This window comes from Galleria mellonella, unplaced genomic scaffold (assembly GCF_026898425.1).
Source record: "Galleria mellonella isolate WM207_F2 unplaced genomic scaffold, CSIRO_AGI_GalMel_v1 utg184, whole genome shotgun sequence".
Taxonomy (NCBI): Eukaryota; Metazoa; Arthropoda; class Insecta; order Lepidoptera; family Pyralidae; genus Galleria; species Galleria mellonella.
This window is the reverse complement of record NW_026442025.1, coordinates 3814599-3830066: the sequence shown is the minus strand read 5'-3', so window position 1 is coordinate 3830066 and position 15468 is coordinate 3814599. Positions and strand designations below refer to the sequence as shown.

At 33.3% G+C, this 15468-nt stretch overlaps 1 protein-coding gene across 1 annotated transcript in view; it reads left to right on the top strand.

The window, feature by feature from the left end:
* The window catches only part of LOC113510285 (transient receptor potential protein), a 77221-nt gene that overhangs the window by 39420 nt on the left and 22333 nt on the right, over positions 1-15468 (top strand). Inside the window, exons 4-7 of the mRNA XM_052893842.1 lie at positions 4660-4755; positions 7456-7598; positions 9030-9231; positions 12121-12294. Coding sequence (XP_052749802.1) covers positions 4660-4755; positions 7456-7598; positions 9030-9231; positions 12121-12294 — 615 coding nt within the window. The remainder of the gene's footprint in view (positions 1-4659; positions 4756-7455; positions 7599-9029; positions 9232-12120; positions 12295-15468) is intronic.

Sequence of the window (15468 nt, the reverse complement as noted above, 5' to 3'; positions counted from 1 at the left end):
AGTATTGTTTCAAATGTACGTAACAGTTACTATCTATCGGGGGGAACTTCGCAGCCCCCAGGGAAATCATATACCGATCATCGTATCCCCACATTTTTGCAACCCCCCTTCTCTGCAAATGTCAGTATTATAATAATAGAATAAATCTAGCTTAGATTTGCAGGATATATGTACAATATAGTGAATAAATTTTTTATATAATATCGAAACGCGAATATTTAAAATATTTACGTTATACATCATTATATTATAATAATAAATAAATGAAATTTATTTATTATTATTGTAACTGTCCACCGCTGAACATAAGCCTTTCCCATAAAGGAAGTTTTGTCAATAATTGCCACGTTTGACAGACGAATTAGCATCCAGAGTTATCTTTTGGTAATATTTTAAGAGGGACGCTGCTGCCCAACACTCGACCATTGGGGGGAAAGAGATTGTTAGTAATGAGGTCAAATAGCCCCGTTACTAGCAATATACCCTGTCAGGTCGACGTCCACGTGCTTCCCCCTGGAAACCATCGTGGCTAATTCTAATTGAATTCGTCAGGATAGGATGACCTGCTTTCATCTTCATCAATCGTCTATCAGTGGTGGTGCTGGTGGTGCCCCGCCAGTGTATACAGCGCAGACGGGGTTACCATACCATTATCACCCATAAAAAGAACCCTCGACCATTAAGTTCCCTTAGTCGCCTCAAACAACACACATGAGAAATAAAAGGGTTATTTATTTATTTACACTTTATTGCAACATTTATAAACGTAATAAAAAAATGAGGTAACAAACAAAAGTAAAATACAACCACGTTGATTGAATCACGTTCATTTTTTTAAGTTGGTAAAAAACTTCTAAATTACACATTGTAATTTTGTGGGTAACGTTGGCTTAGTTAAGAAAAATCCTTGTTTCTCCTTACGAAAGTATATTGCCCTAAGTTATTGCCTAGAGAGAAGAGTTTTTATCTTCATAATGTACTCGTTTTTAGTTTGGTAGTTTTTTTAGCACTCTTTATTCCAAGTGTAAAATATTAGGCTAAATGATTCACACTTTGTTATAACGACACCTATCTATATTAATAGAAAAAAAAAAATACAACAGAATCGAGAATCATCTTCTTTGTAACCAACTTCAAAAAAAGAGGTTTTCAATTCGGTCGTAATTGTTACCTTATAACTCGATCAGTTTTAGATCGATTTGGAAAATTATTTTTCATATAAAAGAATAGACTTACAGCAATCTGTAAGACCAATGTCTTAAATAAATATTATCAAAATCAGCTTAGTTTAAACATACTAGCTCTTACCCGCGACTTCGCCCGCGTGTGCCCCTTAGCAGGCGGATTAGCAACCACGGTTTGGCTTTGCTGATATTTTAAGAGGGGCATTGCTGCCCATTTCTCGATCTTTAATTTCCATTAGTTGCCTCTTACGGCACCCACGGGTAAGAAAATGGTGGCTCATTCTATGCTGGTACTATACGACTATTTTTTTTTTATTTTATGGTAATCCATAATGAAAATAGAGGTACCTATGACAACATATAGTATCGAAAACATGTGCATAAAATACAATTTCACCCTAGTAACCTGATGTGAACGCAATTTAATTAAGTCTCGAGGCTCGCTCTAACTTTGTTTGTCACTAATTAATGTTCCGCTACTTGAGTTTAGATATTTTAAAATGTTCAGGCAAATAGTGGGATTTTCTGCATTTTTTATAAACACTATTTTTAATTTACTTATTTTTTATTTGCATAAACATAAGTAGAGTTAAAAATTTAGTCGCCATCATCATCATCATATCAGCCTCTAACGGTCCACTACTGAATATAACATCCCCCTTGGGGGATTTTCCCAATAGTTGACATGCTTGGCAAACGGATGTGCAACCACAGTTACGCTTTAAAGATATTTTAAGAGGGACGCTGCTGCCCATCCCTCGCCCTCCCTTAGTCGCCTCTTACGACACCTACGGGATAGGAAGAGGTGGCCTATTCTATGCCGGGACCACACGGCTATTGCTAAAAATTGAATGCCTGGTGCTAATATTATAAAGATTGTGTCCCATAAAAAAATCGACTTTAGTTATAACAAAACCAGTTATTTAAAATATAGATATAAAAATTACACTATTGAATGAATGAATGGTTTATTTTCTCTTCACAAAAGGTAGTATAAAGTGACAACTTGAGGTACAATTAGATATGTAAGACCAATTTTATGAGAGACTGGTGCCTGCAGTATGTTTTTTTTATACAACTTAGAATGGCAAACAAGCTGACGGCCCACCTGATGGAAAATGGTAACCGTCGACTATAGACATGAGCATAGACCATGCACATTATAGAGTTTCGCCCATGATACCCCCCATGTGTCGCCATTCCTGAGAACTCATGTGTTATTTCTCTATACAAAAAGGTTTTGAAAAACCTGTGTTACCAGTCACTATTGAACAGATTTGGATAAAATCTTTATGGAATCAATCTGTAAGTATATCATTATTGATAAAAAAAAAAAGAAATTTCCCAAATCAGTTAACGACTGACGGAATTAAGAAGTAACAAACTTGAAAAGAAATACAATCTAAATGAAGTCTATTGGTAAATAAATACTCAATATACATTGAAGAATTTACTGGCTGAAATCTGCATTTATTTCCAAGCTATTCGGTTATAAAATTCCAACCCAACCTTGGTAAAAATAAGCTCTCTCCTAAACGCCGTTTGTATAATCTCATAGCTCTTATTAATTTTACTATCGACTAAAATTCTAAAGCTAGCGACTCACCTTAAATTTTATGGTAATGTAATGTTACAACTCAGGTCGATGACTCCATAAATAACCGACATAGACGCTTTCCTAAAAACGTATAAAGAAAATTAGAAACATTTAAATTTATGTTCAGTCAATTCTGACTAATATTATAAATGTGAAAGTGAGGTCGTTTGTTCGTTTATTATCTTACAGCACCTTAACGGCTTAACCAATTATTATGAAATTTGATGTACACATACTATATGGAATAAATAATTAAGTAGGCTACTTGGTAATCTATAAATGTATCCTTTCAATTAATAAAAAATCAAAATCTGTTTTCAACTGACGGAGTTATGAGGTAACAAATATAAACAAAAAATACAACCGAATTGTAAATCTCTTACTCTTTGAAGTCGGTTGAAAAAGGGATGAACCAATCATGTTTTAGTGGTAATTAGACGGAGATCTTTGCTTATATCGATTACTAGATTATTTACAACAAAAATTTCATATTTTTTTTATTATCTCAATTAGTTTAATTAATATTTTCTTAATTAATGTACCTACCTTATTTATTATCTTTTTAGATTTCTTCAAATACATTAATGTTTAAATAATATATGTATTTTTATATGTATTAGTTGCATAACCTCGCATCAATAGTAACTTACGAAAGAGTATAAACAAAATAGTGAGTATATAAATATCGCCATATTAAAAGAAGGAGATTCTTAATTCGACTGTAAATTTTTATACTTATGTTACGCAATTACACTTGCAAATTTTTAACAGATTTTAATAGATAAACACACGATCAAAATTTATAAATGCAAATTAGTATTTTCAACCTAATCTATCTATGAAATATCTCACCTTTTATTAGTGTGTTTTTTACATTTTCTGTGGGAAATATTTATCTATTTGTAAACAATCTATTTTTTTAGCTCGCTATATTATCTAAACGATTGACTTATAAATATTTTAAGGATTTTATGAACTTACTGTATTTGTTGTTTTCAACTACCGTACGTCCCCTGAAGAAAGCTTCCGAACGAAGTCAAAACACTTGGCGGAAATGACAAACATAGTAAGTTTATAAAATTCCCGTTGTGTGTGTATACCTATAGACATCGTAAAAAAAATAAACATAAGTTAAAAAAAATATAATAGTTTCAATAAACTACTATTATTATTTAATGTTACGATAATAATTCCAATAAATTATTACTATTATATATTACAAGTACATTAAGATTCAAACGACACCGGTCAGGCGCCAGCTTAATATTTTTGGTAGACAATTTTAATGGCCCCCCGCAGCTATAAAACTACCGGTATTGCTTTAAATAAATCATTCAACTGCCATAGTGTTTTTCATTTGGGAACGAGATTTATTTATTAATATCTGTCACTGAACGATATACCTACTTTTGAAGTATGTATTATATTTTATTATGAGGGAGTGTCTGTTTTTTGTTTTTGTTTTTAATACTTTTTATAGTACGTTCGTCCTTTCTGTCGTAACTCCTAAACTACTTAAAATAGAGACACAAATAAAATTATAATAATAAAATATAATATACAAATAGGAGTGTAGTATAGAATAGGCCACCCCTTCCTTTCCCGTGGGTACCGTAAGAGGCGACTAAGGAATCTTGTGATGTAGGGACGGGCAGTAACGTCCCTCTTAAAAATCACCAAAAGCCAAACTGCAGTTGCTAACCCGCTTGCTAAGAATGGCAACTACTGGCAAAATCCCCCTTTTATGGGGGAGGCTATATTCAGCAGTGACCAATCAACGTCTGATATAACATATTTTTCCCATTAAGTTTCCCATTGTTGTAGGTAAAAACAATGAATTGCCCAATTCTAAAATTTAAAATGTATATTTATATACAGGATGCTCTACTGCATGCAATCAAAGAAGAATACGTAGAAGCAGTTGAACTATTATTGCAATGGGAAGAAGAACACCATGTACCTGGAGAACCTTATGTAAGTGTTATGTATATATACTAGCTGACTCGACAGACAGTATGACCGATGGTCAAATGAACGAATTATCAAACGCGCGATTATAAAATTGTCGCTAGTTTTCTGAAGTTTTCCAATTTTCTGTACAAATTTTTATTAAATTTCCTTTCCGTCAGAATCTTGAACAAAGTATTAGAAAATATAAAAAAAAATGTAACGGGTCAAGTTATTTTCAAGTTATAGTGTGACTAAAGGAAACAAGGATTGTTTTATACCTACACTAATATTATAAAGAGGAAAGATTTGTATTTTTGTGTGTATGTATGTTTGTAATGAATAAACTCAAAAAATACTTTGCCGATTTCAAAAATTCTTTCACTATTAGAAAACTACATTCACCGTGAGTAACATAGGCTATATTTATTGCTAGAAAAGGTTAGGGATCCTTACTGAAACTTTAGTAACGTAACTCAAGGTGTAAAAAAATGCTATAAAATATCATTCGTCGCGTGCGCGGCGGAAACTATTGGTGATAGAACAAAAGTATGTTCTACAATATTGAAGAAAATATCAATAATTACAAAAAACTTAGCGATACTATATATCCAACTATTATTGTTTTGTCACAATAACTACTTTTTAAAACGTTATAAAAATGTCTACCCGTGCGAAACCGGGACGGGCCGCTAGTTTATTTATATACGAGTATAGTTCGGAAGCTACACGCCTTAGTCAAAAATCAGTATGCAACTTTGTGTAAAATCGTTCGTATACCTTTACCCTTATACCCTTTTCTACCAAACAATTAACATGAATTCTGTTTTCTGAAAGCTGAGATATGCCAATAAAATTACTAGTCTTCCTTCATATGATAAGGGTAAAAACTGAACACACACGCGCGTTAGATATTTATGTTAAATTATATTAATTTTCTTAAACATCTTATGTCAAAATGTGTACCTACATTTATTAATAAAAATCAGACTAACTACTTTAAATATAATAAAACGTATTAAAATGGTTATTATACCAAATTTGGTAATAAATTATTCTTATCATGTATATAGAACACTAATTTATATTTTAATTAATTTTATTATTATTTATTGTCATGTTACTTAAATAAAAAGTAATGAAATTGTAAGAACACGTGGTCTTGCTGACAGGTTCACTCCAATCGCGGAGAGTAAACCACGTGGTCATTATATAAAATATATCACAATTATTGTTAATGGAAGTCCTAAAGAAGCTGTAGTTAAATAATTGTGAATGGATTAAGAGAAGTTGGGTATTTATGTTATATTATTTATTATATTTCATATAAAAGGTAAAATAAGTAAATATATAATATAATAGTATGATATCTAAATTAAATGAACTTTGAGAAATTGTGCTTCATTTCTATTTATTACTAAGAGGCTTACAACCTTTATATTGCTAAAGAATATATCATATATACATATAAAGTTAAAATTATGTAATTAAATTACTATACAAAACTATTACCCTACAGTTATTTATCATTAATTTGATACGCGCGTACTTCAACATATATACACATACACACACACACATATACACAAACGCCCACACACACGCACGCACACACAAATACACACACATTCCCACACATAGTCACAGACACGTACACATACGCAATCATAATGATGACATGTTTTTTTTTCAAGTTCATTGAAATAGGTTCAAAGTCAACTATTCTATCACTAATCATAATAAGCAGGGGGAAAAGGGATTGTTAGTAATGGAGACTAAAAATCCCATTGCTTGCAATACACCCAACCAGGTCGACCTTCACGCGATTCCCCCTGGAAACTATCATGGTTAATTCTTGATGAATTCATCATGATAAGCTAACTGGCCTGTTTTCATTCTCATCTATCAACCTTCACTGGTGCTCCGCTAGCGTATCCCATTAGCGCAGGCGGGGTTACCATACCATTTTCATCCACTAAAAAAAATCATAATAAGCATTTAACAATTTTTATTTATTTATTTATTTAATTCTTTATTGTACACACCAGTTGTAAGAATATGACAGAGGTAATCAAATGTACAAAGGCGAGCTTAACTCTAACCTTTCAACTATCTCATGCAAAATGGTGGAAAATCCACATCTGTGGCGTCCCGTGAGCAGACTTTACACAGACTAGGTATTTTTAGCGTATAGGTCTAAAAAACCTGTTTTTTCTAAAATCTAATTGGAATTATACAAAATTCAGATTAGATTTATATTCCAACTAGATTCCTTATGTAATTTCTTACACTACACTCGACTTGAAGTGCATAGCAACTGTTCTATGAGAAATAAAATGGGGTCACCTATGAATTACCTTTTATTTTTCAATTATTAAAAATCTAAGACCTTGTTGGATGTAAAATTATATATTTTATGTACAATATTATATACTTGATAAAATAAAAATAAAATATCTGATGTTCCAATACATTTTTTTTTGTACAGCACTTGTTTATAAACATGGACATTGTCAATTGAAAGTCCCTCTTCAATTGACACTTAATTTCATTATTTTACGTACATTTTTGGCGTTAGGGACAAGACGTGGTTTGTTTACAATAATTTAAGCTTATCGTCAAGCTAGTTTAGACAAAACAGTATATATGCATTATCATCTATATGTCCGCTTAGCGGACGCGACACAGTTGAGAGGCTAATAGAGTTTTCTTCCACAATGTACACAGAGTTGGGAATCCGTAGACCCGGCGGCCGCCACCTTCACGCCGGACATCACGCCGCTGATCCTCGCGGCCCACAGGAACCACTACGAGATCCTTAAGATCCTACTGGACAGGGGTGCCACGTTGCCGGTGCCACACGACGTAAAGTAGGTACAGGTCGTTTTCTAATCTATATCGTCAATAATTATTATATCGTATTTTTTTTAAGTTTTATTTTTTTCTACTTTTTTTTAATATTATTCAAAATATTTGTAGTTTGATTCAAAACCACTCGAGTATATTATAATTTATTAATTATTTATAAACAGGGGGCCTACCATGAAATTAAATTCCGAATTTTCAGGCTCAATTTCGTGTTTTTGTTCGTACTTAAATCGGCTCAGTAAATGGAGCTTAACGTTTCATTCATCATAAATCCTATCCTAATAGTCCAGAGAAACGATATTTTAATATCTTTAGTAATTTTAAGCGGCATGTATTATGTAATTTTAACATCAAATTTCTATTTCGTTTGTCCCCGAAATTTCGGAAAATATTTCATGGTAAGCCATCAGTTATATTATTACAGCGATTGTATAAATTATATTATTTGTAATAATATTATAACATATTTAATATTATAATTAATTTAATATTATTAATAACCGTTTTCCAAATATTATCAGACAATACTAACATATTAATTAAATATTGATGGTAGAGGGATAAGTACCAACGTCACTCTTAAAAAATCACTACGCAAAAGCCTAACTGCGGTTGCCATCCCGCCTGTCAAACGTGGCAACTACTGGCAAAACCAATATAAGAAAGGCCTCTTTCCAATAGTGGACAGTTTAGCATGATTTATAAAAAGCAGTGATTAGCATTATATATAAAAAGAGAATAAAGTCATATATTTTAAACAATATAACTCATAAAAGTAACTTGACGTGATTTTTGGCCAATACCACCTAAAAACCCCAAATTCGCCCAAGTTTATAAATCATTTTCCTAGAATACCCTTTTTCCGGTTGGAGAGGGCTGTAATATTTATCCGCATAATTGATTATTTCCCTGTTTCCCTAAAGGTTAAATGGAAAATAATCTTATGTGAATTTAAATCTGCTATTGTGCCTTCTAATTGATTTTGTATCATCACTAGGTAGAATAGTTGAGTAAATTTTTTGTAACATAGCGAGCAAGCTGTCTGTCCACTTGATAGAAAGTAGCAATCCTCGCCTATAGACACGAATGGCACAATGGGGGGGGTGAGGATTGTTAGTAATAAGATATCGTATCAGGTCGACCTCCACGCGTTTCATTCTCTGAACCATCATAGTTAATTCGTTACGATGAGCATATATATAAATGAAAACAACGATAAGCATTATGAGATGTAATAACTATTGAGTAACCTGTAACTAGAGCTGGTTTTGTTGACTCAACAAATAATTAAAAAGACTTCTTTTAAGAATATCCTTACTTGATGCTCTGCGTAGATCTACATGTTATCATGCTCTAAAACCTTATTAACATGTATCATAAGTGCAGACAGGGGTTCCACTCCATTTTCATCCCATAAAAATCATTTATTTCAGATGCGGATGCGATGAATGCGTTAAATCCTCTCAGGAGGATTCCCTACGTCATTCCCAAGCTCGCATTAACGCGTACCGGGCTCTCACATCTCCATCACTGATAGCCCTGTCGTCAGCTGATCCTCTCCTGACTGCCTTCCAGCTTTCTTGGGAGCTGGGACGGCTGAGTCGCATGGAGACAGAGTTCAGAGTTGAATATAAGGTAATACTAACTTATCTTCAGTAAAGTTCTAATAGTATTTTTTTTTATTTATTCATTAGTACAAATATGTGTACATGGCGGACTTAATGCTAAAAACATTCTCTCACAGTCAACCATAGAGAAGTGTTAGAATACTCGAATACGATACTAGTAATTATTGATATACATACACACTAAAATTACATATATAAACGAATAAATATATATAAATAATAAATATACTTACGCATATATGACATATACTATATTATACACGAAATTGAGAATAATATAAAGTACTTACTTAAAGTTTTTTTTTGAAAGACGGTTTAGTCGGTAGTCTATCAAATATAGCAACTACTGGTAAAATCCTTCGTATGGACAGCTGATATGATGATGATAACTTTGTTATGATTTTTTTTATACCACTGAGGTGGCAAACAAGCATACGGCCCACCTGATGGTAAGCGGCTACCGTAGCCTATGAATGCCTGCAATACCAGAGGTATTACGCGCGCGTTGCCGACCCTGAAGAAACCTCTTTAGCTCCCCTTTTGAAGAACCCCATGCTGTAGTCTCTTGAGAAATTGTGACCGACATAGCCCGAAGAAAAGTCAAACTGAAATGGCAATGGGGTGATCATATATTTCGAAGAACCTACAACCAATGAGGAAGAAAGCTTCTTGAGCAGTGACTCCGTACGAACAGTACAGACTAGACGAGAAGTTTTCGAGAAAATATTTGGGTAGAACGAGAAGTCGTCACTTCATCTAGTGAGGACTAAATGAAGTGACGACTTCGTATCCATTGCGGGGAGTCAGTGGATACAGGTGGCTTAGGACCGTTCCTTGTGGCAGTTTATGAGGGAGGCCTTTCAGAATTCTTAGCAGTGGACAAATATCTTTAATTTGTCGACTCCTTCAACAGTGGACAAATAACAGCTGATATGTTAATGATACCATATATTACCAGAGGGAGACTTTGTAGAAAAGTCGATTGCTTGGGTGCCTCTGTCCCATTTTGTGTTTCAATCGTAAAGCAGTTATGTTTGCATGGCTGTGTTTCGGTTTGAAGAGTGGGATATGGCGTGAAATTACTGGGTACGGAGGAATAACACCTGACTCCTCAGGAATGGCAACGCACGGGGGGTATCACGGGCGAAACAGTATACTCTGTTATGTCCATGGCATTGCTCATGTCTATAGGCGACGGTTACCACTTTCCATCAGGTGGGCCGTCAGCTTGTTTGCCATTCTAAGTTGTATAAAAAAAATGTGGTGTTGTGTAAAAGCATTATTTTATTTAATTCCGCTACTACTGTTACCAGAGGCTTTATCAGAGGCTTTACAACCCTTCCTATTAGCACATACATAACAACATAAACAAAACAAACATATACATACAAAAAAGAAGAACATAAATTGATAACAAAACTGAAATCGTAAATAGGTCATAGTAACACAAAGTGATTATAGCTCAAAAGAGCAAAACACTAATGTTCTCCTAGCAAAAGATCAAAAGATGGCTTATTAGGTAATGCACCTCTATGATGTATGAAATTTAAACATAACATTCTAACTCCTACATTCAATCCAAAAATAAACAAACCGATGCCTGTAAAAAGTTTTCATTTGAAATAATTACAATACGTTAATTATTTGCTTGCTATATTTCGGTTTGAAGGGTGGGCTGTAGCAATGAAATTACAGGATACAGAGGCATTGTTAGTGATGGAGACAGAATCCCGTTGCTAGCAATATACCCAACCAGGTCGACCTTCTCGCGGTTCCTGGAAACTATCATGGTTAATTCCTAATGAATTCATCATGATGGGCTAACTGGCCTGTTTTCATTCTCATCTATCACCCTTCACTGGTGCTCCGCCAGCGTATCCCGTTAGCGCAGGCGGTGTAACCATTCCATTTTCACCCATCAAAAAAAAAATCTTACTCCTCGAGAATTACAACGCATGAAACGTAGTATGGATAACACAGTATACTAAAAACTAGATATAGGTAATATCAGCGCTTCTCTGATATCTATATATTTGGGTTGATCTGAACATTGATGACGGAAGAAATGTCTTTATCAATTTCGATATTACTTACATTAGTCAGATATCTATATCCCTTACGATCGGGTTCTTCAATTCAATATAATACATATATTGAATAACCGATATTGAAAATATACCCATTGTTGCTCCAATATATAAATATTATAACTACAATATATAGATATTACCCAATTTTACAGTATACTCTGTTTTTTTTATACAACTTAGAATGGCAAACAAGCTGACGGCCCACCTGATGGAAAGTGGTAACCGTCGCCTATAGACATGACCAGTACCATGGACATAACAGAGTATACTGTTTCGCCCATGATACATCCCATGCATTGCCATTCCTGACGACTCAGATGTTATTCCTCTGTACCAAGTAAATTTACGCTATATCCCACCCTTCAAACCGAAACAGAGCCATGCAAACACAACTGCTTCACGATTGAAACACGAATGGAACAGAGGTACCCAAGCAATCGACTTTTATATATTGTTCATGTCTATTGGCGACCATACTTAACCCAGAGATAAAGGAGGGAAAAGAGATTTTTAGTAATGGGAATTAGCAACCCTATTTACTAGCAATATACCCTATCAAATCGACCTCCTCCTGGTTCCCCCTTGGAAACCATCGTGATGGATTCATTGGTAAATTGGTCATGATGGGCTAACTGACCTGCTTCATCTTCACTTATCATCCCTCACTGGTGCTCCACCTCAGTGTATACCGATAGTACAGGCAGGGTTACCATTCTTTTATCATCCATTAAAAAAAAACAGACAAAAATCGACGACTATATTAAGTTTTAATCTGAAATTATAGCATCATAATTATCATTCTGCAGGCACTGAGACAACAATGTCAAGAATTTGCTACCTCACTATTAGACCATACTAGGACCTCCAAGGAGTTGGAGATCATGCTCAACTACAACCCTTGGGACCTCGACAGCTGGGAGCCAGGAGAACGGCAGACGTTAGGAAGGCTCAAATTAGCTATTAAATACAAACAGAAAATGGTATGTAATATTAACTGATACTAAACTTATTTTGTCATGGTCCTATATACTGCTAGGGATATATGGATAGATAGATCATACTCATATAGATAGGGCATCAAGTTTCAACAAACATCTCAGGAACCGTTCATTTAATTGTTCATTGACACATCTTCATACTCAGTAGTCAAGTGCCCATTCTTTATCTAGAATGTGCGAAAGTATGGAAGTATTGAATACTATCGTCTCAGCTTCGCTTCTTTTTTTTTAATAAAAAATAAATATATCCTATATTACTCGCTCATAATGTAGCTTTCTACACTTGAAAGAAATATCAAAATCGGTTAAATATATTTTTTTATTTGATCATTACAAACAAAATTGTTCATCGTGCCTCCCACTAAATTGTTTACTCCTCTCCATCCAAAGGTTGCCTGGAAGAGATCGCTCTTAGCGATAAGGTCGCCCATTGTTTTCTCATTGTGATTATTTCTTGTAATTATTTATATTTATAATAAGTTTACTATTGTAATCTTTTGGAGGAAACAATAAAGAGTATCTATCTATGTATAAAACTTTTTCACTTTTAAATATTAGTTTAAATAATATTAGTGTAGATAGAGTCAATAGTTTTAAATATTAAATATGAAGAAAAAACATAAGCTGTCTATCAATATTTCCTGAGTTCATACATTACTTTTTCTACTATTATACAAAGAAAAGCCAAGGAATATTGCTAGTCATCTTAAAAATAAAAAAGGAGAAAATATTTCTAAAAAAGAAAGTCGTTTATATTCATATTTATATTAGTTGTTTATATTAGTTGAACGTAACAAGTAACCATCATTAAAAGCGTCTTGTATTTACCTCCCTATCAACATACATAATATTATGATATTCGGTATTCATTTTTCCATTGTTTCTAGAATTTTCCTTCTTAATGAACTTAAATTATTTCTCGATGTAGTGTTTGTTATAATAATGTTCTGTTGAGTATTTTTAAACGATTTCTAAAAATAAGCTAAATCTAAATATAATTCTGATTCTGACAAACTAAGGGGGGGGGGAGGGATTATTAATAAGGCCTTAATCGTCATTGCTAACAATATACAGATCGACTTCCCCCTGGAAATTATCGTGGTTAATTTCTGATGAATTCCTCACGATAGGCCTACTGACCTGAATTTATCTTCACTTATCATCAATCACTAATGCCCCACTAGCGTATATAGCACAGGCGGCATAATCATTCCATAATCATCACATAAAATAAATAAGGTTTGTATCCTATAAAAAAAAAAACTGACTGTCACAATTGATGTGACAAAATCAGTTATTATGGCCTTAAAAATAAAATATTTAACCGATTTTGAGATTATTTTATATTATGTAATACTAATCTCTAAGCATATCCTTTCAGATTAAAAAAAAATCCAAATCTTTATTACCACCAATAGTTAAAAAAAAAACAACAATAAAAAAGAAAAAAACAATTAATTTTGCTGGTAATAGGAGCCGCCTCAGCTGTTGCTATATATGCACACCTCCAGCGAGAGGCACCTATACAGCACTGATTTATAGACGACCCCTTAACTCATTTAACTTTAGCATTCGTGCGGGTAGCTAATACCTATTTTTCGGATAGGAGACTCAATACAATGAACAAAAAAAAACTTAAAAAAAAGAACGTAAAGCGTCACTTTCTCAGCTGTTTAGAGTTATAAGGTAACAAACAAACAAAAATACGACCGAATTGAGAACTGCCTTCTTTTAGAAGTCGATTGAAAAATACTATTACTTATACCACAGATAATATAATACTACGCTACTCTTATACTGTGTCGTATGATAAAATGATAAGACATTCACCAGAGGGAGAGTTTATACAAACTCTCCCTCTGTCGATTACTTGGGTACCTCTGTCCCATTCATGTTTCAACCGTGATGCAGTTGAGTTTGCATGGCTGTGTTTCGGTTTGAAGGGTGGGATATAGCAGTGAATTTACAGGATACAGAGGCATAACACCTGAGTCCTCAGGAATGACAACGCATTGGGGTATCATGGGCGAAGCAGTATACTCTATTATGTCTATGGTACTGTTCATGACTATAGGCAACGGTTACTACTTTCCATCAGATGGGCCGTCAGCTTGTTTGCAATGCTAACTTGCATAAAAAAAAGACTGAAGATTTCAGCCGAGTTCAGCACCCGGCTTCCCTATTGAGAAGTCGTATCGTCAACTGTCTGCCTTATAAAACATCGTTACTTCTGATTCCAGTGACTTTCAACGGTAATAAGTTTATATAAGTCGGGCTTAACTTTTTTATATATTTCTCACAGTTGAGCGTAAAATATCTTCTATGTAGGTATGTTATTCTTTTGAATTCTCTGTTCTATTTAAGTGACCTATAAAAGAAGTAGGCTTGCAGTATATTTATAATAGTTTTATTTGTAACTATCTTATGTGATTACATCGCGAAATTTTGAACCGATTACGAAGTTTCTTTTTAAAATCGATATAGTTCACACTCATATTGGTTCTATGTTAATTTCATAACGATTTTTTTTCTTTACGAAGACTACTTGTTACAAGGTAAAATCCACTAATACCTAAATACGATTCTGTCTTCAGAATCTTCAAAAAACGTAATAAGTTTCCGATTCGGTAGTATTTTTTTTTTTAGTTTATTTCCTTACAGCTGTGTCAATTATAAATCGATTAAAAAAATATTTTTTTATCTAAATGGATTGATGCCATAGAAATTTTATCAAAATCATTCAATAGTTTTATTTTTAAATAAAAATAACTGATTTTTTAAAACAAAATAGTTGATTTTGTCCGGATTGTAATTGGCTTTTTTATTTTAAGGAACACAATCTTAAATTACCAATCTAACGTATCAATCTATAAATCAATACGAAAAACCTTATCATTGATGCATATTGTTAATATTGAATATACAATTTTTTACAAAGCAAAATATATTTATTTGTAATCATAACTGTACAGAAACCAATTCGATACTACATTCATGTTACTATTAATTTTTTCCAAAACTATATTCGACTGGTATTAGGAAACTCGCGCGTATTTGTTTTGTTTGTGTATTTACGCATGATTGCTTTTAAATTGAAAGGAAAGATTTAACTTATCATACTATCCATAATATTTGAGGTCAGCGTAAAATGTTATT